The sequence below is a fragment of the Rattus norvegicus genome, chromosome 9, assembly GCF_036323735.1.
Source record: "Rattus norvegicus strain BN/NHsdMcwi chromosome 9, GRCr8, whole genome shotgun sequence".
Lineage (NCBI taxonomy): Eukaryota > Metazoa > Chordata > Mammalia > Rodentia > Muridae > Rattus > Rattus norvegicus.
In genome coordinates this window covers 118,866,974-118,894,715 of record NC_086027.1, presented here as the reverse complement: position 1 = coordinate 118,894,715, position 27,742 = coordinate 118,866,974, and the positions used below count along the sequence as shown (strand labels likewise).

General features: G+C 41.3%; 2 protein-coding genes across 13 annotated transcripts in view; one reads left to right on the top strand and one right to left on the bottom strand.

Annotated features, from left to right (window-relative positions):
- The window catches only part of Mettl4 (methyltransferase 4, N6-adenosine), a 79,694-nt gene extending 72,718 nt beyond the window's left edge, over nucleotides 1-6,976 (bottom strand). For 7 of the 10 annotated variants that reach the window (XR_010054608.1, XR_010054609.1, XM_063267335.1 and 4 more), the window contains exons 1-3: nucleotides 6,837-6,976; nucleotides 4,711-5,476; nucleotides 1,211-1,273 (exon numbers count right to left, since the gene is read on the bottom strand). Coding sequence is in view for 8 of the 10 variants with exons in the window: in XM_063267335.1 (XP_063123405.1) it covers nucleotides 1,211-1,273; nucleotides 4,711-5,103 (456 nt within the window). In the remaining 2 variants the exon portion in view is untranslated. The other 3 variants (XM_039083792.2, NM_001191814.1, XM_039083791.2) reach the window with 3 other exon arrangements.
- A 157-nt stretch (nucleotides 6,977-7,133) lies between these two features.
- Ndc80 (NDC80 kinetochore complex component) overlaps nucleotides 7,134-27,742 on the top strand; it is a 33,777-nt gene continuing 13,168 nt past the window's right edge. The window contains exons 1-12 of one of the 3 annotated variants that reach the window (XM_008767423.3): nucleotides 7,134-7,349; nucleotides 9,002-9,111; nucleotides 10,691-10,768; nucleotides 12,105-12,228; nucleotides 12,322-12,494; nucleotides 13,741-13,843; nucleotides 18,416-18,505; nucleotides 19,757-19,850; nucleotides 21,429-21,535; nucleotides 22,467-22,611; nucleotides 24,886-25,091; nucleotides 26,638-26,790. In XM_008767423.3, coding sequence (XP_008765645.1) covers nucleotides 9,011-9,111; nucleotides 10,691-10,768; nucleotides 12,105-12,228; nucleotides 12,322-12,494; nucleotides 13,741-13,843; nucleotides 18,416-18,505; nucleotides 19,757-19,850; nucleotides 21,429-21,535; nucleotides 22,467-22,611; nucleotides 24,886-25,091; nucleotides 26,638-26,790 — 1,374 coding nt within the window. In that variant the 5' untranslated portion in view covers nucleotides 7,134-7,349; nucleotides 9,002-9,010. 3 annotated transcript variants of the gene reach the window in all.

Below are 27,742 nucleotides of genomic sequence, written 5' to 3'. Positions count from 1 at the left end.
ATAATGTACATGCATATTGGTATTTAACTCTGTGTGTGTGTGTGTGTGTGTGTGTGTGTGTGTGTGTCCGCAAGTGCTCATCATGAAGGAAGAAAGGGGACAACTTGGAGGGAGGAGGGACTAGCAAGAAGGCTAAAAGGAGAGAAGAGTAGTAGATTGGGTAGTAGAGGGGGAATGTGAGCAAAGTACAGTGATCCATATGTATGAAACGTCAGGATAAGGGCTGGAGAGATGGCTCAGCGGTTAAGAGCACTGACTGCTCTTCCAGAGATCCTGAGTTCAATTCCCAGCAACCACATGGTGGCTCACAACCATCTGTAATGAGATCCGATGCCCTCTTCTGGTGTATCTGAAGACAGCTACAGTGTACTTATACATAATAAATGAATAAATCTTTTAAAAAAAAAAATGTCAGGATAAGTCTCATTTTCTAGGCTAACTAGAATAAGTAATTCAAACAAATCAACAATTCATCATGGGATAAGGCATCAAAATATGATCATGGAGCTGGCCCTCTGTAGACTACCCCATGCAGCTGTCCATCTATTGCTGTAGTATATTTACTGTGGTATTTCATATTTTGGAAATTTTCTTGTTATTTTCAGGGATTTTTTTCCTACTGTAAATTGTCAGCATTCTTTTCATAATTTCTCATCTTATATATTTCATCCTCACATTATTTTCAATACTGAAAATACAGATTGTGCAGACTTTTTTTTTAAAGTTCTAATTCAGTCTACGCAATTTTTAGCCGATCTGACTCTACAAAAGCACATTACCCTGCTGACTTCATGGATAAAACAGTCTCATTCCACTCTCCTAGCACTGGTCCCCTTCTTACCCCTAAATAAATCTCTGTTTTCATGTCATATATACAAATATACAGTCAGAGAACAGTCTGTGCTCAGCTGTTTGTTGCTGAACTAAATTCAACACATGAAGGGAAACGTGAGAAAGTAAGAACATTGAAACATCAACCAACAACACACAAGGTCATGGTCCATCAACCACCTGAGCCGACAGAAGTATGTACAGTGCTAATAAAACTGGCCTAAAGTGCTCATTACGAAGAAGAAACAAAAACCGCTATCGAGTTTTAACTCTGACCAAAACAAATGCTTTATTTCTAAGACACAGTCTTATTGATTTTGGTCATTTTTTTTTACTTCTTCACACTAATCTTCTTGCATGATCAATATTTTAGTCCTACCTTTGTATGATATTCCATAGCATCCAATTCACCTCGATTGAAAGCAACGCATCTTTTACGTTTCTAAAGAGAGGATGACAAGAAAAAATAATGTTGTCTATCACAAGGCTGACATTTTGAAACCTGCTAGATTTTATTTTTTGTACTACATTTTTAATATTGTATCTATTTCTAAAAGGTAAAAAGTTCCACTGAGACCAAAATCAATGCAAAGGGTACTAGTGCCCATGGAATAAGAACTATGATTTTTCATAGCAGTTGACATAGTTACCAATCAGTTTACATGCATGGGACATAATTACTCTCAACTTTCTTCTCAACATGAACCATCTACAAGCTATCAAAGAAAATCTAGGGCTGTAGCAAAGGACCAGTGGTTAAGAGCATTGCTCTTGCAAAAGACCCAGGTTTACTTCCCAGCACCCACTTGGTGGCTCATGACTATAATTCCAGTTGCAGAAGATCTGACGTCCTCTCCTGGTCTCTGCAGGCCCCAGACATACACACCGTGCACAGAGGTTCATACAGACAAAACACTTACACACATCAAATCAAATAACTAGAAAGGAGGGAGGGAGGAAAGGAGAAAGACAGGGAGAGGAAAGGAGGGAGGGAGACAGACAGACAGACAGACAGACAGACTAAACTTAAAACCAAATATGGCATCACAAGCCTGCAATATCAGGAAATGAAAGATAGAGGCAGGAAGGGTAGTTCAAGGTCATCCTCTGCTATACAGTGGATTCCAGAACAGCCTGGGCTACCTGTACCCTGTTCAGAGAGACGACGGGGGAGGGGAGGTGTACAGCTATAATCCCAGCAGCCAGGAGGTAGGAGGGTCAAGTTCAAAACTAACCTTAGCAATATAGCAAAACTGCCTGGGGTGGGAGGATGACAATTTTAACATATTTTAAAAGGTATTTAGAGAGCAGTCAAGATAACTCTCATCAGAACAGAGCTGTGTCCTCTGACCTCCAGATGTACACCATTGGGGGTTGGGGATTTAGCTCAGTGGTAGAGCGCTTGCCTAGCAAGCACAAGGCCCTGGGTTCGGTCCCCAGCTCCATAAAAAAAAAAAAAGGAGTGAAGCAGATGTACACCATTGCACAAGAGTACCTACACACACACACACACACAATAAGTGGAAATGTTTAAAGGCCTTTAGAATTGATCTGAGGGTTACAGACAAACCAATTGTATTAGCAATACCCTGCACCCGACTACACCACACACTAGAGCGTGAGAGCAGGAACATAGAGCTGTCACTTCTTTCCCTTGCTGACTCGCTATTAACATAGTATCAAATTCTCAACAGGCTAAACTATATGTTGGCTAATTACACAAAAAGATGTAAGATTAGGCTAACTGTAGCTTCACTAGCATATCAGAAATGACAAATTTCACTAGGATCGTATTAATTACATATGCCCATCTGTATCTTTCACATTAAAATGGGCAGTTTGTCAGGCATGGCTGCACCCACCCATCACCACTGCACTGCAGAGGCAGGGCCATGAATTTATAACAGCCTGGGCTGCACAATGAGTCCAAGACGGTCTGAACTTCAGTCGGTGTCTCATTACAAACAAACAAAAAACCCAACCTCTTGCCCAAGCTAAAGTCACATGCTTGGTGGTCTGTATTAATGACAGTGATACATCTAAGGTTTTTCTAAGGTTTTCTTTTCTGTGCTTCACATGTAGATGAATCAATACATGCTTGTTAAAAAGGAAAAACATGACTGGAGAGATGGCTCAGTGGTTAAGAGCACTGACTGCTCTTCCAGAGGTCCTGAGTTCAATTCCCAGCAACCACATGATGGCTCACAACCATCTATTTGAGATCCGATGTCCTCTTCTGGTATGCCTTAAGAAAGCAACAGTGTACTCTCATACATAAAATAAAGACTTTTAAAAAAAGTAGAAAATGAAAAACATGTCCAAGGAAAAGCCATGCATTTCTGGCTGCATTTCAGGTACGTCCTACAGTGGAAGAGATCGCTATGAGTTAACTTCCTTACTCTTGTTCTTAGTATGCTTCCTAGTTTTCTAACCCATTATAAGGTACAATGGATACAGGTACTGTGCTTATCTCTTTCATCATTATGCACAAAAGTAGATGGAAAGAGCTCACACATTTGCTAACAATCATTCATTCTTACTCCTAACAAGACAAAATCTAAATGGAGTTTGTACAGTCACCTCTGGACTCAAGAAACACACCCAAAAGATTTAAAGCATACTTTGAAGGTTCTTGCTGCTGAGCCTGACAACCTCAATTCAGTCCTCAGGGCCAAGCATCAATGTGGTAGAAGGAAAAACCGTACCCCCACCATTTAATCCTAATGTAGTATGCTCAAATGTCTATTTTCAGTGCTGGGGGGAAGGGGTTGTTGTTGGGGGGGGGGGGTTGGGAGAGGATCTCATATAGCACAAGCTGACCACGAACTCACTGGCCAGCCAAGGGTGGCCTTGTGCTCCTGTTCCTCCTGCTTCCACCTCCCCAGTGCTCAAATTACAACTGTGTACCACTGTATCATACTCAAACTTTTGGAAAGCTGCTCCAAAATATATGCTCAAACACAAGTACCTTATAAATATGCACATTCCACAGAAGCTTTCCTAGTCTCATCACCAGAAAACTTTCCAAAAATACCCTCCTCTCAAACTTTTATTATATGAGCCTATTCCCAAAAGACAGTACTTTAAAACTCCATTGAATAATTGGAAATTTGTCATAGAAATTTTGAAAGCAAAAACAGGTGTAAAAACATTTAGCATTGTTTACCACTCTTGCTGGCAGTGAGACCTGGGAGAATGAAGCCAACAGATGAAACAGATTAAAGTCTCATGCAATAGCCAACTTTATCAGTTAATCAGAGTATCAGACAACTTATATTCTGAGGATTAAGAAGAGTCACGTGAGTAACATGTACAATCACAAAGGCAAGCCAAATGAGGTTGACAAGCAGGGTGTGGTGACAACATGTTTTCCCATAAAGGCATATAAGCAAGTAACAAAATCCAGTTATGATGAATAAATTCATTTTACCTGCCGCACCTGGAAGGGATACAAAAGAACAATTTAATGATTTTGAAGAATCTGAGGTCACAAAACTCTTGCTTTCTTTGAGGTTTCTCTCACAAGCATGTAGAATACATTTATTTATTCAATCATTCATTGTGCCTTGTAGGGAGTGGTGCATAAGCCTTACCTGCTGGGTCATCTCTCCGGTCTCTGTTTAGGCTTTGAAGCATGCAATGTGTTGTCCTTAAACAGTAGACTGTTAGACAGTAAACTGGGTGACAGCGCCTGCTTAGAACCCCAGCACTTGGGAAACGGAGGCACACAACAAGTTGGAAGGCAACCCACAACTGCTCTTGGATGTGCTAACACCTTCTGCATTATTAACTCTTTTTTATACTTAGAAAATGGGAAGATGTTTGATTTACTTAATGAAATTTGTTTCCTGTAAAAAAAAAAAAAAAACAACCTCCTACCTTCCCAACAGAAACAGAGACCTCTTGTTTTTCACCGGTCACTAGATTTTCATCTTTCTTACTTTGTTGGTCCTTTTTGTGAACGGCTGGAGTTATGTAAGGTTTGGTGACATTAAATAGTTCGGACCGAAAAACATATTTTTGGGTGATCACTTCACAACTTCCACCATCCTCCTTGTCTAACACAGTAGTGGCGTCAGGAGCAAAGCACGGAGCAGGAGTTCCAAAAGGAGACACGGGATCTGGCTGAAGAGAATCCAAGTAGACAGAAGAAGTGGGCTTGTTTTTGCTACAAAAAGGCTCTTGATGCTGGCAAAGTTGATAGTTGACTTTGTTAATGAAAGAAAGATGATCCAGTAACCATCCAGGTGGCAAATGATGCACCACGGACATTCTGGGTGGGGGAGGGGTCTGATAATCAAGAATCAGAACAAGGGCTGGGAGTGCTCGGTATGGGAGTTCTGGGTTTGATACCCAATGTTGTAATTACGTTCTCAATGTCCTGTATCTCGATGATGTGCTTTGTGCCCACAGTAGGTTTTATATCTAAATATACATGCCACCCCTAAGGGGCAAAAATGAAGAACTTTAAATGTCACTTAATTTCAGAATTGGTCATTAAAAATTTTCAGCCAACTTAGCCAAAGACGAGTTTCAGTTTGATCCTTTCTTTGGTCCTCTGTGGTCCTGTTTTGGTCCTTGAATCAAAGCACTAGTCCACATCGTCCAAGTATTCAAGTCACTAACTCCTTAAAAGGTGAGTGTCCTGTCAAGTCAAAGAACAGAAATTACCTACAAGACACCGCCCTTCTCAACTAATAGAAACCTCTGTAGAGAGGGCCACAGAGTCTCAAGGAAAAGGAGCTGCTGTGCTTTCAAACAAGCTCGCAGCGGAACTCATTCCATTACTCTGATCCCTGCCCTACCTAATCAGTACCAGTGGAAGGGCAGATTAGGACTGCTCCAGACAAGCGAAGTGCAGTATGAATAGCACATCAGAAGCACACAACTTAACTAGTTTGCTAGGTCAGAACCTCAAGATTTATAATCTGTCTGAGCTCCAGTGCAGTAACTATATTTTCTGGAACTTCTTTATCTTCATGTAAAATATGCTCTGCATTTCTGGATATAGCTTTAGTATAATGTAGTGGAAACCTTAAGAGGGCACAGAATAAGAAATAAACTAAAGCTGCATCTAATAGCATTTATAGTCAAATATCTTATGCAATTGGCCGTTAGCTAGTGTTGGGTTTTGCTTGTTTGTTTGTTTTGTTTTGTTTTGTTTTTGTAGACAAGGTCTCACTAGGTTGCTCTGGAGCTCGACAGGTAGATCAGACTGGCCTCAAATTCAACAGACTGTCAGGGATCGACCAGTCTCTGCTTCAAGTACTGGTAATAAAGGTGTGTTCTGCATTCAAGCTAAGGTACTTGATTTTGCTGAGCCTCAGAGTTATCTTTTTTGTTTGAGGATTTGTTTGGTTTTTTTGGGGGGGAGGGGTTGTTTTGTTGTTTGGGGCTTGGGGGAGGTTTCATTTGGTTGTTTTGTTTTGAGATAGTGTCTTTACTATGTTGCGCTAGCTGTCCCTGAACCCAGGCTGGCCTCAAACTCACAGAGGACGGACACACGCGCGCGCGCGCACACACACACTCTGCCTCCAGAGCGTGGAAAGTAAAGGCGTGTACTACAACGCCCAACCAAAACGATCACTTTTATGTTGTTGCCATTAGTTTGGAGAAGTAAATGAGATAATCCCCCATGAACTGCTGCTCACAAAGTCTGAACTATAACACCGGCTAATGTCTGCTGACTGCTATTTGGCGATGGGGTTCTTCGTGATACCTGCGATTTTGGTTCCCCGGTTGAGACGTGAGCTGAGGAGACACTTGACCGCTAGGGAACCTCTACCTCAAAAGACTGTTTAGCCCAAAACTACACTTCTCTAGCTAGTGACACAACAGCTCCGATATCCGTGAATCTAAACTTTAGCCCAGGGACCCGCCACCACAGTCCGGGAACTGGCAATGCCTCCTTGTAGTTCCGACTCTGGGCAGCGGTAATCTACAGCACTTGGGGCAGGGCAGCCTGATGATAAATATCCGTCACCGCACTCGACAGCCTCTCCTACCGTTAGGACACCTCACGCCGCCTCCTAGGCTCGCCCCGTGGAAACAGCACTCATATAAAACTGGTCCTGGCCGCCATCTTTTCGGAAGCAAACCCTTGCTTCCCTAGTTCCAGGGCGCAGCCATATTGCTGTACGGAACCCGACTCCAGGAGGACTCGGGCCGCTCGGCCCCGTGGCGCTCGCTACTCGTCCTAGACGCCAGCTCCCCAAAAAGGGCAAGATTCCCCTCCGGTCACGGTCCCGGAGGACGACCCGCACGGGGTCCTGAGCGCGTCACAGCGCGGACGTGCACACTTCCGGCGAAGAGGGCGGACGCGGTGGAGCGCGCATGCGTACTCGCCGCCGCAGGAGTCCTGATGTCAGCGCCGGCGGAAATTTTAAAATTCAAACCGCCCAAGGTTGGCCTAGACTAAAGCTCTTGTTTTGGCGGCTGTTTTCGCGTGCAGTCGTGGAGTTTACTGAAAGCTGGGCGCTGGGTCTCGTTGAGAAGCCGAGAGAAAGGTAACTGCTGAGGTAGAGTCAGCTCTGTCTGTGCTAAAATGCTCCGCGGCGCTAGAGCTAACTGTTGTGAGGAAGCTGGAGTGGGACCTGCCCAGCTCTGCTCTCTGCCGGCAACGTTTGCAACGGGAGTAGGGGATGCTAACAGGTGGGGAATGACAGGGGAAAGCTGATTGCTGTGCTGTGTTCCCGTCCTAATGCTGCATCTTAAAAGCCGTGTACGGACAAGGTCTGGGAAACAGGGAAATCATGAGAGTAAAATTAAGTGAAATGCAAGCCGTCAAAATAAGGAGGGATGTGGCTCAGTGCACAGCCTAGTGTGCTAAAGGGCCTGGCTCTCCATCCCCAGCTCGAAACAAAACAACAATAAAATGCGGTCTGTCTAACCCTCTATGGAAGCGAGGGCTGAGTGCATAGTGTCTAATGCTGCAGAGATGAAGACAGGATTCGACATAGACATTCTTTCGATACTTGTTTTGAAAGTGGAAGCAGCCTGTACGTCGTGTTGAGGACCGGATTGTTTACCTTTGTTAGAAACCAGAGGGGCTGGGGATTTAGCTCAGTGGTAGAGCGCTTACCTAGGAAGCGCAAGGCCCTGGGTTCGGTCCCCAGCTCCGAAAAAAAGAACTAAAAAAAAAAAAAAAAAAGAAAAAGAAAAGAAACCAGAGAGACAGTAGTATTAGCTGAGAAACAGTGGGTTAATCGTAAACCAGGTGTAGTGAAGTAGATAGGGGATGATTTTGTGCACTGTGTAGTTAGATGCCGATTTTTAAGCCCAGAAATCTGGGTGCAGTCCGAAGGTTGATTTGGTCAAGCATCTCCGGTCTCAGTGTTATGTAAAAATTGTTTTTCATCTCCTTTAGTTGATTAATTAAGAGCCCATCAGCCAATTAGCTGGGCAGTAGACAAGAATTGGGCAGGATTCTAATCCCAATGGGGGGGGGGGGGGCGGGTCCTAAAAAGACCAAAGAAGTGGTGGTGTAGAGACCATGGATAGACCAGAGAGGTCAGGAAGGGACCAGCCTTAAGAATGGACCAGACTGAGCCAAGGCAAGACTTCAATTGTAAAGGACCGTGTGTCTGGGCAGCAGGTAGCCATAGGGAGTTAGAATAGCTCAGAACCTGCTCTGTTTAGTGCAGGTCTCCATATCATTCACTCTGGAGCTAAAACCAGCTGAAGCCAAAGAAACACTGTGAAGTTATTTGGGAGCAAAGGTGGCATAAGAAAAACAAAAAAAAAAAAAAAAAAAAAAAAACAAGAAATACTTCTACACTTTTTGAAACCAAAGGAAACATTTTGAGGGAGGAGTAAAGGAACCTGAGATTTCTTGTCAGGCAGCCCATGAATTACCATTAAAATAGACACAAGCTCGGGGCTAACAGAGTAATTTCATGATCATGGCTTGCTGTGTGATGCAGAAGTCATACATTGTTCTTTCTTGTATTGTACATGTCTAGTGTTTGAGTGTATTTAATACTTGAACTTGCGTAGGTGTTCTTTGTGGGAACGTCAGTTTACATGAACAAGTAAATATATCATACAAGGAAAAGGTTGTCGTAAAGAAACAAACTTAGTTGCCTTCCTATTCGAGAATAAAGATAATAACTGTTGCTTGATGAACTACTTACATCTGGAACATTTTCCTAATATTAAAATCCCGAATTAGGTTACAAGCATGAAGCGCAGTTCGGTTTCCAGCTGTGGTGCTGGCCGCCTCTCTATGCAGGAGTTAAGATCCCTGGACCTCAATAAACCTGGCCTTCATACCCCTCAAACGTAAGTACCTCTACCTATGGTTCTCCACTGCCTACTTTCCTGTCTAGAGTAAGGACTGGTTAGTACAAAGGTGTAAGTGATGTCTTGGTGAATGTTGTCTCTTCCCAGTAGCACTAGACTGGGGGCCAGTGAGATCTAAAGGCCGACATGACGCTAGGCTTTAGCTTGTTGTCACTCCAATTCCCAAAGTCAGATTCTTTACCAAGCAGGCTAAAAAATGATTGACAATGCTTGTTTTCCTCTTTTTCCTTTGAAAATAACCTCCTGAGTAGGCACCATGATATAACTCATCATTTATTAAGATGTTTCCAACAACTAAAGGTAGTAATAAAATCAAAGTAGATTTATTTGTTCTGGGGATAAACTATAAAGTTATTTTCTCAAGTTTGGGGATGGGTGTTCAAGTGGACTTGCTACATAGCTCAGTGTATTCAGTAGGCTCTAGGAAGATGTCTCAGTGTGAGTTCAAAGCCAGCGTGACTATATAGTAACTTGTATAGTTGACCAACTTGTATAGTTGACCAAACAACCAACCAAAGAATTTCTTATGGTGAACATCAGTTTTTCACTCTGAGATTGATCCTCCAGTTTGCAGAAGGCTGTGTCCAATCCACTGTGTACCCATATCCTATAAATCCGTTGTGTACCCATATCCTATAAATTCTGCATATGAACTAGCTACTTAATAAGCCGTTCTTAAATCACGTGGATTGATAGAGTATGAGGCTCTACTGCTTTTAGAAATGTGAACTATTTGCCTATTTTCCTTCTGGATACTTGAAGCACTTTGTTTTAACCACCCCACATTCTTACAACAAAAAAAGATTTCTTTTGAACTGTATTAAAAGCAAAACTGTTGCCATTGCCATTTTTTTTATAATAGTATAGGAAGTATGACGTAAATGGCTATACCTAGTACTGTGCTGAGAGGAAAACTTTGAGTCAGAGGCTGACCCAAACTACATAGTGAGTCCTAGGACACCCGGAACACAGACTAAGACCCTATCTCAAAATATTAAAAGTAGGATTTAAAAGAAAAAATTTCAAACAAAGCTGGCAACTATAATTATTTCTTATATTTTTATTCATATATAAAATTTTTATCCATATATAAATGAATTTTTAAACCTACTTTATTTAGGGGTTTGGGGTGGGTTTTTTGTTTTGTTGTTTGTTTTGTTAGATTTATTTACTTTATATGTGAGGACACTGTCACTGTCTTCAGACACACCAGAAGAGGGCATCAGATCCCCTTATGGATGTTTGTGAGCCACCATGTGGTTACTGGGAATTGACCTCAGGACCTCTGGAAGAGCAGTCAGTGCTCTCCACCGCTGAGCCATCTCTCCAGCACCACATAAATAAATTTTAGTATAAAAAACATGGACTGAAATTTTTAACATTTTACAATTATACTATCTTGCGGCTCATCGCAATGATAGCAGCTAACCAAAACTTATGATTTTCAAAAATTTTTGTGGGTAGTGGGAAAGATGTATTAGCTCTAACATATTATAAAAATTACATAAACTGGTATTTTTACATTTATTTTAAAGTTATTTTCTATTTTTCTTTAAAGCAGAGAGAGGTCAACCTTTGGAAAACTGAGTACTCACAAGCCTACATCTGAAAGAAAAGTCTCAATATTTGGGAAAAGGTAATGAGGTTTTTAATTATATTTAATGAGTAGATTCTTATAGACATTCATTCATTTGCGTGGAGATCAATAAGAATAATAGATTGTAAAGGTGTTTTCAAGCAGAAGTTATGATCCAGTTTTCCTGTGTTAGTTGGTCAAATTCTGGGTGGTGTCTGCTTTACATGACGCTGGAGATGAACAGATTGTGCTGTAAGGAGATGGTCAGGTCCTCTGTGCTCTGTACCTAGCTCTCAGAATCAGACGGGAAGAGAGGCACCATCTGCTCGCTCATCGTTTCAACTCTTTCACATTCTGAAGGCTAGTGTGACTTCAGAGAGCTTTTATTTTATGGTAGATATCTGCCACTATTGATTATATTGGAAACTAAACTAAGAAAATGTCGTATAAACTTGATTTTAAGTCATAATAATCTCATATGGTTACAAAAATAAAATGATTTTAATTTTTAAAAACATTTCTGGGCCAGCAGGATGGCTCAGCAAGTAAAGGTACTCACCTCCTGCAGGCTGTTCTCTGTCCTCCGTGTCTGTCTGTCTGTCTGTCTGTCTGTCTCTCTCTCTCTCTCACACACACACACACACACACACACACACACACACACACACGGCGCACACTCACACAGGCACACTGCTCACAGATAAAAACAGATTTTTTTCTGAAGAGAAATAATTGCAGCATCTCCTTTTAGAGCAGTTCTAAGGATTGATGGATAGAAATGAATATTTACAAGATCTAATATTTACTGAGTTTTCACAAAGGCCCCATGTTTTTAAGTTCTTCAAGTATGTTAACTCTTAATACCCCAAGACAATTTTTCCACTAGGAGTAGTGGCAAGTGAGGGAACAGCAGTGGGTCAGCAGACATGGGAGTGCTCAGGCCGTTGAACAAACTTGCACGGAAGACCTGCGCACTGGAAGCACACCTCCAGGGATAGTGCGTGTGTTGGCTGTGTGGTGCACAAGGAACTTTAGCAGAAGACCTGCGCACTGGAAGCACACCTCCAGGGATAGTGCGTGTGTTGGCAGTGTGGTGCACAAGGAACTTTAGCTTGGTTCGGTTTGGCATTTGTGGTGCTGGGGATTGAGCACAGAGGACTTCCTGCTGAACAAACACTGAGCTGTATCCCCATTCCCAGGGCACATTTTATTTCCACCTCGTTCTATACCTGAAACATACTCCTTTAACTCATACTATGCTCTCTCCTTCTGCCTTAAGTAATACGATTGTGTTTAATTATTTAAAAATTAAAGATTGATGTTAGTTGATGTTGTTACAATGTGGATGTTATGTATACCCTTGAAATAATATAGACTTTCTAAAATGCACTTCTAGGACTAGCGAACATGGGTCCAGGAATAGTCAACTTGGTATATTTTCCAGTTCTGAGAAAATCAAGGACCCAAGACCCCTTAATGACAAAGCATTCATTCAGCAGTGTATTCGACAACTCTATGAGGTATTCAATAATTTAAATTGTCTGAATTGAGTGTTTTTGTATCCAAATTTTTTCTAGTCCAAAACTTTCAATGCTTCATAAGGGTGTTTGTAGTTTCTTACAGAAAACGGTTATGTATATAGTGTATCCATGAAGTCTCTACAAGCTCCATCTACCAAAGATTTCCTAAAGATCTTCGCCTTTCTTTATGGCTTTCTGTGCCCATCATATGAACTTCCTGATACAAAATGTGAAGAAGAGGTCCCAAGAATTTTTAAAGAACTTGGGTATGTTTTCCCTTAGTCTAGAGGCCTTATCAGGTCACAGAGAAGAAACAAATGAGGATTTGTAATAAGCTTGTCAATAGTTTAGATTAGTCTTAAGATGAGCAGTATTTGCAGAATAAATTGAAGAGAAAGGAAAATTAATAGATTCTTGAGCATATGACTTTTTTGTTCCTATAGCAAAACACCAAATGCTCAGTAATTCATAAAATGTAGGAGTCATTGAACTAAAGTGCTCGGTGGTTAAGAGTGCTGGCTGCTCTTCCAGAGGACTCAGGATTGGGTCTCAGCACCCACACGGTGGCTCACAGTCACATATAACAGTTCTTTTGGCCTCCACACACATATGTTATATACACATGCAGCCAAAACATACATAAAATTAAGGATATAAGTACATATATATATATTGTAAGATGTATAGATATTAGACTGCTTGATACAGAAAATCTGTGGGCTTGAAACAGGTGAGTAGGTGGCTTAACTCTTGGTTATGATGGACAGGAAGCCCCAAAGCATGGCTTCAGCATCTACTCAGCCTCTAATAAGGAAGGGCTTTCTTGGTGGGGCATGACATGCTAGAAGGTACTAGATGGCAAGAATGAGCAAATGTGTCAAAGAGATGACATTTCTAACAAGGCTACTCCTTCACTACCCCATTAATACAGAAATGGATTCATTCATGTGGGCTGTAACAGTCACCTCCCAAAGGTCTCATCTCTGTATCATTCATATATAACTGGAGACTAAGTTCCTGACATGAATTCTGCAGAATAAACATTCAGACCATGACATGACTAAGCACAGACCACATGTGTTACCATACACCTTTTGGCGTATGATCCCAACTCTTGAGGAAACTGAGGAAGAAGAACTATGGACTATAGAGTGAAATTGTCTCCAAAAACAAAAAAGGAAGAAGAAGCACAGGGAGGGAAGTAGATTAGTGACAGATAATCACAAATGTGTAATAGAAGTACACTGAATTCAGGAGAATAAGAGTATTTCAGGAGATGTCTATTATACTCAGTTGTTAAACACTGCAATGTAAGGAGTTGTAGGTGCAAAGTAATCTGTGAAATTGAATAAATATGCAAAATTCTTGATGAGTCTGTTCACCAGAATAGATTCAAATACCTTCACAACAAGCGAGGACTACACCAGTGTATGGAGCTCTAAAATGAAACTTCTAGTATAACTGTTGTGCTTCCTAATGTGATGGCACCTTTTCCCCCCTGGTTTCTCACAGGTATCCCTTTGCACTGTCCAAGAGCTCCATGTACACAGTGGGAGCCCCTCACACGTGGCCTCACATTGTGGCCGCCTTGGTGTGGCTAACAGACTGCATCAAGGTATTTTGCCAGTGATTTATGTGTTACCTTTATACATTTGGGTTTTGTTCTGTTTTTATCCTCACTAAGACTTTCTGTTTCCTCAGCCTTACTTTTGCAACTTGTCTGAAAATCTGCTTCAGTTTTAAAATCACAGTTCTTCCAACTGTTAGCATCATAAGAGAGGCGGGCAGTGAGAGGTTCTGCCTGACACAGAGCTCTTCTCTTGAGGTGTTACAGCTTAGATAAAAATGAGTCCATAGTTTTTCTACATGAAATTCATTTTCTCCTTTTTTCAAAATGAAATCAGTTTCATCCAAACTTAATAATTTGGGGGAAATGTACAATGAGTGTTCTCCCAACTTACAGACAACTTAAATCATTATTTTTGGATAAAATTTTATTTGGTTTTGTGGTATTAGGAGTTGAGTCCAAAGTGGTCCTACCATTAAGCACTTAAGCCCTGGGCATAGCTTCCAAAGTCCTGTTTACTCTATAAACCATACGGTCATGTGTCAAATTCTGGCATTTCAGTCACCAGTGGACGACATGGTAGTCCCATGAAATTAGCACAGATAAGAACATTTCTATCACATGCCTGTCTCTGATGATTCTGATATAAACGTGTGAGGCAGCATATAAAAGTGTATAGTGTACAGAGTAATGCTGCCCAACACGCTTAGACTTACTAAACAAAGAGCGTTCACTGTGGAATGGCACCGTGTTATTCTGGCAGCAGCCTCATGTCTCATGTCTCTGACGAGATCAAGGGGCCACATCAAACTGACCTATGCTGCCTAGGTCTGCGTCAAACTGACCTATGCTGCCTAGGTCTGCATCAAACTGACCTATGTTGCCTAGGTCTGCATAAGTACACCACCGTGTTCACACAGCAAAATCACCCAATTATTAAGTGGTGGGCAACTGTGTATTTAAGCCACATCTTCCTCCAGGGATATTTGTGGCATCTAAAATTCCTCAGTCACCACATGTGGCAGTGTACTCCTTTAGTCCTAGCACTCAGGAAACAGAGGCAGGCAGATCTTGGAGTTCAAAGCCAACCTGGTTTACACAGAGAAGCCCTGTCTCTGCTCATCTCTGTGAGTGTTGCATGCCTGTAGATAGGCATTGTTTTAAACTCTACCTATTCAGAAGCTCTGAAACAGCTTGTTTTCATAGTTTTACATCGTACTATCTGCCTCTGCTATTGGTGTAAACCTTGGCCTAGTTGGTTGGTTGCGTTTTTTGAGAGTGGATCTCACTGAGTTACCTAGGCTGCACTCAGACTCTGAGCTCAAATAATCATTCTACTGCAGTTTGGTGAATAGCTGGAACTATAAGTGTATACCACCGCATCCAGCTTTTAACCTTTTGTATGAAACTCCTTACATCTCAAACTGAGTCGGTGACTTAGGGAGATGGGGGGTTTGTTGTTTTGTTTTATTTTGTTGTCAGGTTGCTTTGGATTTGAAGAAGGAAGCTAAGATATTGTGAGTGGTTATTTTGCTTTGTCTTTTGGAATGGAAACTTTGTGTCTATGTTTCACAGCTAGTCTTAAAACCTTCCCACCTCAACACGCATGAAACTGGGACTCCAGTGTTTAGCTTATGTCCAGGTTTCAACTGACTTGTCGTTCCCTAAACTTACTGCCTGCCCCCTGCTCCTCCCTGTTAGTGTTTGAGCTTCTTGTATGCTATGCAAGCACTCTTAAACTGAGCTGTACCTCTCAGCCCTGATTTCTTTTTAGTGTATTATCTCCGTGTATGTAAGCTATGTGTAGATATGCTTTTGCCATGGCATACATGGGAAGGCCTCTTGGAGTTGGTTACTGAGCCAGGTCTCTTGTTCATGTTTTTAATAGTTGACAATGTGACAAGAAAAAAAGAATATAGCTAATTTTTTTCATATATTTTTTTTAAAGTTGGACGTAAACGTTTCATACAAGAGTAATTGCCTGTCACTTTTTTTTCTTTTACATCATCGTTACCGCTACTCCATGTGTTCAAGTGCAAGTGCACGTGCACACACATGGTTACAATGGCATATGTGTGGGGTCAAACCCAGGCTGCCAGGGCTTGTATAGCATGCTTTTACCTACCTCTCTCTGACCCTCTCTTCCTTTTTATTATCAATGTATTCAATATACAAGAATGCTGATTTGGGGGGAAGCTTGTTTCTGGTTAGGGTGCAGGAGACAAAGTCAAGGCTCTGTACACTCTGGACTCACACTGTGACAGCTTTACCTTTAGCCCATGAGGGTCATATTGTGGATCAGACGTGGATCCTCATGTCTCAGCAGCCCACCCGACCTCCCACTGCTGGGTTCACAGGGACTCACAGACTTGTCCAGGTTTTACATGGTGCCGGGATGCAAGCTGAAGTACTCATGCTTATACAGTGAGCACTTCACCCACTGAGCCCTCTGCCCAGACCGCAAAATCCACCGGTCTCTACCTCCCAGCACCGATTACAGATGCTCAGGTCCACGTTTGTATAGTAAGGTCTTGATCCATGGAGCATTTACCAGCCTACCGATACTATTTAAAGTTCTACTTCTTGTTACCACACACACACTCTCTCTCTCTCTCTCTCTCTCCTTCTCTCTCTCTCCTCTCTCTTTCTCCCTCTCTCTCTCTCTTCCATGTTTTCAGACTACATTAAAAAACACTTAGGGAAGGATTCCCATCTTAACAATTTGGGGTAATTGTCACTTGGGACAGTATTGATTTTATTATTTCTTCATTTCTTTGTTTCTTCAGTAAAATATAGCTTTCTTCATAGGATGCAACATGTTTAAATCCATTCACTTTGATGTTTCCATAATGATATTTCTAAGTTATTGTGGCTGAGCCTTTTGTGTCTTCATTGCTCTTAATGAACGATATTAACCCTGTTGTAAATTATTCTCTATTACTTTGTTTATAGGTATAGGAAGTTTTTAAATATCTAGTCATGATATATTCAGATAGAAGATAATGGTTTTCCTACTGAATTAAATCTGCTTAGGCCTATAATATCAGCTCCTTAGGAAGGAATCATGGGGTCCAGACCAGGCTACTCTACAGAAAGAGAGGTTAAGGCCAGCGTGGGCAACTTAGATCCTGTGTCAAGATAAGAAGTAAAAGAGAACTTAAGAATGTCTGTCTCCGTGATGGGCTGCTGGTCTAACGTGTGTCATACTATATGTTCAGTTCCCACACCTCAAAATAAAAGTTATTATTGATATCTGGTGTAATGGTGCTAGCAAGGCAGCAGAGATCCACCTGGAAGATAGCGTAGACTTCTTCCTGAGCTCCGTTCTCCCCTTCTCTCAGACTCCATGAGATCTATCACTTTGCACCTGCTAAAGAATTTCTACCACTTCCCTGAATCTGCCCGTCTTAGAGAAGGTCTTCAGCTTGGTCCTTCAGCATAGGAAAAGGTGGCGGGACAAGCAACTCTGGCTGAGTAAAAAGCGTCTTCCTAGGCTTCCATCTGTAGATTGAGCTGTTTCCAAGTGAAACCCATCTTTGGGTTGTTTTGTTTGTTAGTTGTTTGAGGCAGGGTCTTGCTGTGTACCCAAGTCTGGCTAGAACTCCTATTCCTCCTGCGTTAGCCTCCTGAATGCTAATATTACAGACAAGCACATTCTTAACTGTTTCAGATTTAAACAACTAGAGTGTTTCCAAAATTTCATATTGTAAAACTCAATCTAAAGTTCATATTTGTGTCTAAAGTTGGAAGTTTAAGAGCTGAGTGTGGAGTAGGATGCACACCTTACTCCTGGAATTTGGGAGGCAGAGGTAGGCTAATCTCTGAGTTTGAGGTCAGAGTGGTCTACATATAGAGTTCCAGGATAACCAGAGTGACAGAGGGAGACCCTATCTCCAAAGAAAGAAACGAAGGAAGGAAGGGAGGGAGGGAGGGAGGCACGCAGGCAGGCAGTCAGGCAGGCAGGCATAAAGTTTATGTTTGAATGTATGTATATAGGCCAATTAATCCATTTGAACATCTAAATCAAGTTCATATAAGAGAATGAATTGATTTACCCTGTATGTGGCCATTCTGTTTTGCGTTCTTGGAGTTACATTAAAATGCGTATATACAGCCAATAAGTTGGCTCAGAAGGTAGAGGCACTGGCTGCCCAGCGTGGCGGTGTGATAGTCTGCAGAACCCACATGGTAGAAGGAGTAAATGAACTCACACAGACTGTTCTCTGGTCCCCATGTGAATGGTGTGTTACATGCACACGCATCCGTGTGTGTGCACACAAACATACACACATTCATACATACATACACATATACATAAATATAAAGAATATATATGTACTCTCACTATATTAATCATAGCACAAACGTCTGCATATGTCCCTCTATGGACCAGAACTAAATACAGAACCCATTCTTTTCTAAATCCCAAAGTGTTTGGTTATTAAAATATGAAGGATCTAATAAAGATGGAGAAAAAATATGAAGGATCATATTTAAGACTGAATATAGTCTTTTTTAGAACTCCTAGTTGTATAATTAAATGTTTCTAGAAATTACTCAAAGTGAATTTTACAAATCGTCAACTCAGCCAACTTGATGTGTTGCTTGTACATTAATTAGATTCATGATGCCATGAAACAAAGCTCACCTTTGTTTGATGATGGGCAGGCTTGGGGAGAAGAAACTGAAGATGGAATTAAGCATAATAAGGTAACTATACATTACCGTAAGTAAGATGCAAAGAGCTTGCTCTGATATTTAACTAAAATTATTTTATAGAGCTTTTTTTGCTTTCTAACAAAGTTTGTTTGTTTGTTTGTTTGTTTGTTTGTTTGTTTGTAACAGACTGAGTTCACTTTATCCTCAGGTAGCCACAGTAGGAGCCCGGGGCTTCTGAACAGGCTCTGTCCTGCTGTGGGTTTCCACAGCATGGTCAGTGAATTCCTGATAAGGGCTTGCTGGACACAATCTCTTCCACACGTCAGGGGTCAGGTAGTTCTAGGTATTGGAGGTGCCATCAAAGGCGACCTTGGCAAAGGTGCCCAGGTTCTCACTATATACCCCTGACTGTCCTAGAGCTCTCAATGTAGACCAGGCTGACTCCTGACTCACAGAGATCTCCTGCCTCTGGCTTCCAAATGCTGGGATTAATGACATGAACAGTAATTGTCAAGCAAAATATACATAAAAATAAATCAATTAAAAATGTTTTTAGTAAATTGATCTTTAAAAAAGATACACTTAATAGTACACTCACAGTGTATGGGTGCTTTGCATGTATGTGTCTACCTGTGTACAGTGCCTGTGGAGGCCAAAAGAGGATGTCAGGTCCTCTGGGCTGCCACCACGTGGCTGTTGAGACCCAAAACCAGGTCCTTACAGTAGCAACAATTGCTCTTAACCATGAAGCTGTCTCTCAAGCCCCAGCATTCTTTTTTTGATTGGTTGATTTGGGTGGTTGATTTGGTTTATTTTTCTTATGTTTAGGAGTATTTTGTGGTGCATATAAGTATGTGCCTGGTGTCCAAGGAAATCAGGGAAGGCATCAGATCCCTGGGACTGAAGCTGTGAATGGTTGAGAGGCACCATGTGGGTGCTGGAACCCACGTCTTCTGCAAGATGACAAATGATCTCAGCCACTGGGCTTCTCCAGCCCCAGCTAAATTTGTGTATTTTATGTTGAATTACATTTATTAGCAAGCTTTCTGGCTTGGCTTCAAAGCATCTTCTCTATCCAAGTTAGATGTTTTTACCCCTATTCATATTGAGAAATGATATATTGTGTACATTTTGTATCATAGTTAGTGACAAGCTTTTAATTTTTTTGTTCTTAGAAATTTATATAACTGCTTACTATTCTTGGCTTAATTTTCATTCAAATTTGAATTTTCAGTCTGAAAAAAAATGAAACAAAGTAGGGAGTCATGTCTTTGTTTTTAAAAATCTGTTTAACTCAATCAGTTGTTTTTGGACTACACAAAAAAATGCTATGAGAAGTTCATGACTGGAGCTGACACCTTCGAAGACGTGGATGCTGAACTGCAGGCGAAGCTGAGTGAGTGTCCCTGGCTGCACTGTCACTTCTTTCTGGGGGGCCTGATTTCTCATGAGCTGCTTTAATGGGTGGGTACCTACAAAGTGCTGGGGTTTCCTTAAGATTTTTTTTTAAGGTTTATTATATTTATATAAGTACACTGTAGCTGTCTTCAGACGCATCAGAAGAGGGCATCAGATCCCATTACAGATGGTTGTGAGCCATCATGTGGTTGCTGGGAATTGAACTCAGGACCTCTGGAAGAGCAGTCAGTGCTCTTAACCTCTGAGCCATCTCTCCAACCCCAAAGTGTTTGTTAATGGGGGGAAAGTAATGATTAAACAAAAAAATAACTGTTACAGTCCGGCCTGAGTCATAACTCTTACTGGTGATGTGAGTTTAAGAAATGCATCATCTCTTGGAAGCTTTGCACACTAGAGAGCAGTGTAACAAAATACCAAACGAGCTAGACAGTGATGGCACATGACTTTAATCCCAGTACTCAAGATACAAAGGAAGGTAGTTGCTGAGGTCAAAGCCAGCCTGGTCTTCAAAGTGAGTTCGAGAACAGACAGGACTACATAGAGAAACCTGTCTCAAAAAGATGCAAATTAAAATACGAAATGTTCTGTGTTGGGAGCACAAAAGACATTTGTCTGTGCTTTAAGAGATACTACTTAGGGAAAGTATGTAAAGTCTCTCTTGAAGCTTGGAGGGAGTTAGCAGGCCATTGCATTTCCAATAAATTACTTCTAATTCAGTGTTATGCAATGATATGGGAAAGTCACCTTAACACCCATGTCACAAAAGGTGAGAAGGAAACCAAAAGCATTCCTTTAGGATTTCTAGGATTGTATCATCCTAAAGAAGAAAAGGAGCGTTCCAGCTTGTTCACAGGCACAAGGAATAGATGGATAGATTTAAGAAGGCTAGAGAAATGGTTTGGTCAATGAAATACATCCTCAGCAAGCATGGGGCTCTGAGTCTGCATCCCAAAGGAAGGAAGATGCTTGAGATCCCTAGAGCTTGCTGACCAGCCAATCTAACCAAATTAGGGAGCTCTAGGTTTGCAGAGACAGCTTATCTAAAACTGTAAGGTGAAAATGACTGAAGAAGACGCACAACCTCAACTGTTGGCTTCTATGTGCACACATGTAGACTCATGATACATAGGTGACATAACACACACAAAGGAAAATTCATTTTAATCTAATATGGAAATCACTTACTGAATTACTTAATATTTTTACATGTGATTAAACAAACAAATGAATCCACTCAAATAAATGTTTCTCATGTGCCCAAGTGTCAAACCTGCAGGGATGAAGAGCATAAGACCCTGGTGTCAGGAGCTGGTACTCTGTTAGGTAGAAAGGAATAGTAATCCAGGGAGGAACTGTAGGCAAACAGCAGCCAGTGCCGTGGAAGGAAGCTTTAAGCAAGCTAAGGGCAACGGGACATTCCAGGAGGGAAGCAAAGGATTGCTAGCACAGACAGCGGTGTGCCGGAGTCCTGGTCTGGGGAGTGAGGGAATCAGCTGCTGAAAACACGAGAGCACCGTGCACTGATTCTGATGAGGTGTTTGGACTTTGTCTCCAGAGGACTTGTATAAGGTAGATGCGTCCAAGCTGGAATCACTCGTGGAGGAAAACAAAGCACTGAATGAACAGATTGCAAGACTGGAGCAGGAAAGAGAAAAAGAACCGGTTAGTAAACGTGTTTCTGAACTCACTGGACAGCTCTTTAGACTCTCAAGCCTCTCAGGAAACTCTTACGGAAGGTGTTTGAAATGGGCTAACAAATGAGCCCTTAAAGGTTAGACTTCTCATTATTTATTAATTCATTCATCTTACATATTATGGACCTTTCGATGAAACCGTGCATGGTGTCTGTGGTGCTTTGTTTTTCCCTTGTGGTCTATCAGCCGTGGACTAATGGTGCTCAGAATATGATGAAAGATTCCTGCCTGTTTACATCTTTTAAACAAGGTCCCTGAAGTATTTACTTGCAGGGAGCACTGTTCTCACGAGGCACTGGGTTTCAGTTGGTGAAAACAGAATGGTAACAAACTGGCTTCTAGTATAGAATAGCATAGCGAGAATAGCCTACAGAATTTTATAGGGGTGAGATGAGAATATGGGTTTTGTTTTGGAGTGTGTGTGTGTGTGTGTGTGTGTGCTGCCTGCATGCATATCTATGTACCATATGTTAAAAGTGGCCATGGAAACCTGAACTCAAGGTTCAGAGGGCAGTTGGCTACCATGTGGGTGCTAGCAATCTAATGCAGGTCCTGTGAAGAACACAGCCCTGAGCCTCTTACAGCCCTGAGAGCAGCATCTTAACTGTACCTTGTGTTTCATTAGTGGAACACCCAGATTGTTCTGCATGGTAACCAGATTTAGATATTTGAGCTTCTACATTGTCTTTAGTTTTTCCTATCCTAAACTGTTTGAAGTCTCTCATTAAATTAAGTTATAATAATAATACTATAGGGGGTTTTGGGGGGGTTTTTTTGTTTGTTTGTTTTGTTTTTGTAGTTCTTTTGACTTCCTCTGAGATAAGTGTAAATAATATTGCTTTCTTTAAAATACAGAGTGCTTTTTGGTGAAAATAACTAATTTAATATGTTCTTTCAAGAACCGTCTGATATCATTGAGGAAACTGAAAGCTTCCTTACAAGCAGATGTTCAAAACTATAAAGCATACATGAGCAATTTGGAGTCTCATTCATCCATTCTGGAGCAGAAACTGAGCAGTCTTGATGAAGAGATTGGTAGACTGGGTAAGCAGAGCTAATGGTACATGGGGTCGCTCAGTTTGGCCTGGAAACAGCAGGTAACCTTTTCCTTCTGTGATAACTTTTCTGGCATCTACCAAGCTTTACAGTGCTTTCTGTAGTGATCTGCTGTAACACTATCACATCGTTCATGGATAAAACAATAAGAATTTGTTCTCAGCCAGGCATAGTGGTGTGTGTCTTTAATCCCAGCACTTGGGAGACAGGTGGGTGGATCTCTGAGAGTTCAAGGCCTGCCTGGGCTACATAGTGAATTCCAGGACAGCCAGAGCTATACAGTGAGGACCTGTCTTGAAAACCCAAAATAATAATACATTTTTACTCTCACAATTATAAATGTAATCTAAGATTCAATAAATTTGTGCTCACCAAGCTACTCAGAAAATTTGGAAAATGCATTTTCCAGCTTCTGAGGCTGACAACATTCCTGAGTTTATGTCTAGGTCACTCCTGATCTCTGCCTCTGTCTGTCCATTGCCTTTTCTCTGTTTCCTCTTCCTTCCTCCTTTTTAAAGAGTGTTTCTCCTGCTTGTATCTAAGTGCACTACTATGTACTTGGAGCCTTCAGGTCAGAAGTGAGTGTCAGATCTGCTGGGACTGGAATTGTGGGTTGTTGTAAATCATCCACGTAGGTTCTGGGTTTTGAACCTGGACTTCTGCAAAAGCAACAAGTACTCCAAACTTCTGAGCACCTCTCTGGCCTCTGTGTCACCATGGTGGTACCAGTGATGATACTGAAGGCACACCTGCACAGTCCAGTGTTGTCTCCCGTCAGCACTCTCAGATGCACCTACAAAGACCACTTCCCAGATAAGGTGATATTGACATGTTCCCGAGGAATGCAGCCCTTGCTCACTCACTGTGACTCATTTATAGTACATAACTCTATGGTTTTAGACAGGGGCTTGCTGAGCAACTCAGGTTGGCTTCAACTCACCTCCCAAGCACTAGGGTTATAGGTATGCACTGCTGTTCCTGCCCAGCTTGAGTGCAAACCTTCTGAAGCCAGTAGACAGGCTGTTGAAGAACAGAGGTCTTCTGAATAGGAACTTGTATGTGATTTTATATGTATATGATATAGTACATTGTATATGAATATTTTATATGATAAGCTAGATTCCTTTTTGATAATTTTCATATTTTTATTTAGCATGTATATGTCATATGTACGGGACATACCACAGGGCACACATGTAGGTAAAAGGACAGTTCTCGCAGAGTTCGTTTGGTTCTGGAAATCAAACTGTTTGCCAGGCTTGCACATCTTGGGTCTCCTGGCTGAGCTGCCTCACTGGGCCTAATCAGCTAGGTTCTTGATGTCTTATCCTCTGTCAGTCCCGTGTAAGCAAGTCAGCAGCTGCAACAAGATGGCAGCCTACACATGCACCATCCTATAAAATCAGAAACACATCTAAGGAGGCTCATGTGAATCCTGTGTCTTCGTAACATCTGTTTAGAAACACATGGAAACCTTAGTGAAGCTTTGGGAAATGTTATGTCCTATTGCTAACTTCTGTGACACCAGAAGCAGAGCAGAGGTTACCTAAATTCCCAGAGCCATCAAACTGCAGTTTAAAAGTAAATCTATGGACAGACATCTACAGTTTTCCTGAAACTCTGCAGTTTCTCACATAGGCACTTTACCAACCACATCATTCCAGCACCTCCTGTGTCTTATTCTTATCAGAATATTTGTCCAAAAAACTGCAAGCTGAGTTGAAGAAAGAATAATGCTTCATCTGCCATTTGTTTTAGTTCTCTAAATATTTTAGCTTCCTTGACTACTGAAAGCCATTTTTGACTACAAATGATTACGACATATTTAAATTCTCTACATATGTCATGCTTTTGTGCAGATATGTAACATATTCCTAAAGTTATGTAAACCAGTTCAGAGGTAGAGCTTACCAATTATACTGTGAAAACCACATTTCTGAATAATTCAAAGAAATTGTACAAGAGTATTGGAAGCACTTAAAATGAGCATTGACGGAGTCAGACTATACCTGGTTTAAGTGTAACCTTAGACGGGCTCCTTTGTCGCATGGTTCTTTCTGAATTTGTACCGAAGCCACTGTGGAGAAAGTCAACATAAACTTTAGTTGGGTTGCCTTATATCCTTACTGAAGTAGGATCGGTTACTGGAAGAAAAGGTGTATGTGTATAAAATGGATATTTAAATTCAGCCATCTTAAATGATGCCGTCAGTTTCTTTGTAGAAATTAAAGAAACTTGACATTTTCGTTTCTTCCAATGCAGAGCTAGAATGTGAGACAGTTAAACAGGAAAACACTCGACTACAGAGTGTTGTTGATAACCAGAAGTATTCGATCGCTGACATTGAGAGAATAAATCATGAGAAAAATGAATTGCAGCAGACTATAAATAAATTAACCAAAGACCTGGAAGCCGAACAACAACAAATGTGGAATGAGGAATTAAAATATGCCAGAGGCAAAGAGGCGGTAAGTCATGCCATATACTTAGTGCCCTCATCACAGCTGATGTCAGTACAGGTCTGTGTAACCAAGAGGAATTCAGAAGGTAAAGTGATAAACTTTTCTGGTGCTGACCTTTTTTCACAAGTATATATGAGTATATATGTCAAATTTAAGATAAACTCAGTTTTCAGATAATAAACCAAGAAATTGAGAGGGTGGGGATCCTGTAGGTGATTCTAGCATAGCATTGAGCAAGCAGTTAGTTCAGTGTAAGTCGTCACCTACATTCCCTTATCTTCCTGATCCTTGGGGGACAAGCTCCATCCTTGTGTATAAAGAAAGTTTGTGTACACATTTCTAAGAACTAACAGGTATCCCTCAGTGATAGCGCAAAAGCTTATCGTGCTCAGGAGACCATGTACAGTAGGAATAACAAAGAGAAGGATGCGGCTCCCAAGGCCTTTGAACCTAGAATTTGGTCATCACTGATTGAGCGTTAGCCTCCAATTTGCTGCTGTCTGCATCATCTAACCTTCCATAGCCTCCACTTGCTTCTTTAGAAAATGAAATATTATTAGACTATATCAGTGAATCTCAAGTGAGTTATTCCAGGGTACCTTCTCTCTCAAATGCTCTGTAAGAAAGGGAAGGTTATAAATCTCTGGACTGAGTAAACACTGGGTCTATGAAGCTAAAAGAAATAACAGATTTATTTGGATGAATAAGCTGAAAGGGAGAAAATGTCGGAAGGTGGGTACGCAGTGGCCTAGGAAAGGAACTCTGGCCACGTGAAAAAGCCTGGTGTGCTCAGTGCTTGAGCAGTGTCAGAGCACCTGAGGACACACGCAATCTAAACATTATCATCTGTAGGACACAACGCTCGCTGTAGAGGATCCATCTGGAACTTTCTTTCTGTACTAAATTCTTGGCCCCCATTTCAACCGGGCACTGCCTTCCAGCACTCCTGTGAAGTCTAATGCTGCAGCTGCATCTAGAGGATCAGAAGTGTTCACTGACGGGAGGAAACCAGAGACATGGAGTGAGCTCCTGGAGGCTTTCTCATTAGACTAAACGTGGAGCCGGAAGGAGTAGATAGATAAACTACCCCTTGGTCTTAGAAGGACAACGAAAGAGGAGAGAGACAGCCAGGCTGTGTCCTAGGCCAAGGGAGGGCTGTATTTACTTCGGAAGAGCTTACATTCAGCTAGTAAAATTGAACAAATACGTTAAGTTAGAGGGTGAAAACACTGGAGACTCCATTAAAGGTGAAAGAATACCTTTCTGGTAATGTAATTCAGTGGCACCATTGAAGATCAGAGAGAAAAATGACTACTAAATTTCTTCAATAGAATCAACAATTTGAAATGTAAATTATCTTTTCTTTTTGGTAATTAAAGTGTTTTACATATTGTCAAGTCTGACAATTTCATATTTCTATCTAGGTTTGAGAACATAGGTTTTAGTTGATCTAAATTACACGGAGTTAATGAACGAACAGTGGTGTGCTGCTCACGCTCACCAACACAAATGTAGGCTGCTTCACATTGACGTTTCTGTGTTCTCTTCACAGATTGAAGCACAGTTAGCAGAGTACCACAAGTTGGCTAGAAAACTGAAGCTTATCCCCAAGGGTGCTGAGAATTCCAAAGGTTATGACTTTGAAATTAAGTTTAATCCTGAGGCTGGTGCCAACTGCCTTGTCAAATACAGGACTCAAGTGTATGTAAGTATGTGTTCCAATTGAGTCTGTCCATGACCTAGGACTACACTCAAGAGCGAGACACTGACTGTTCTCCTTTCTAAGGAGCAGAAAACTTGTCTCACATGTAAGTTTTAACCTTAAAAAGCCTTGCTCTCTGTGCCTACTTTACTCTATCCAACTATCCACAAGGAAAGTTGATTACAAGTAAAACAGGTATCAAGACTGTGTCAACAATCTGAGGTAACCTTTGTTTTCAAGTTACCTTCAGCCCCTCTTGGGAGAGCAGTGCTGTCAAATGCCAAATGCATGCTTTACTGGAAGCCCTTCAGGTTGGTAAACAGATATTCTCTCCGGCCAGAGACTAAAGAGGGGTAGTCTCGGGGTTGGGGATTTAGCTCAGTGGTAGAGCACTTGCCTAGGAAGCGCAAGGCCCTGGGTTCGGTCCCCAGCTCCAAAAAAAAAAAAAAAAAGAGGGGTAGTCTCTACACTGTAATCTTGAAAGATGAAGTATTTGCACTACATCTGTGGGGAAAGTTCTAGGTACAACCACACACATGAAGGCATAAAGTATAATGGATTATTTTTTAAGGCAAAAAATAAAAGAAAAAAGAAATGTAAGTAATTAACAAGAATAAGAAATGTCTAATTTTGAAATGACCAAGGAGATAATTTTGAGAAGAAAAAGTTTTTATTGCTGTATTACAATGTTTAGATTATTCATAAGAGTTATAGTTTTATTGTTAGTACTAAAATTCCATCTTTGAAATACTTTTGAATACAAAAATGTAGAGTCAGAGGCTATGCATTTTTCCCTTGGGAACTATTCATCTAGCCTATGGCCGAGCCACCCTGAACCTGCTGATCTCATCTAATCAGAAGCTAAGCAGGATCAGTTCTAGTTGGTACTTGGATGGGAGAATTATTCATCTGTCATGTATCTGTTGTGTGCAAACTGTGTTGAAGACCAGCTGTG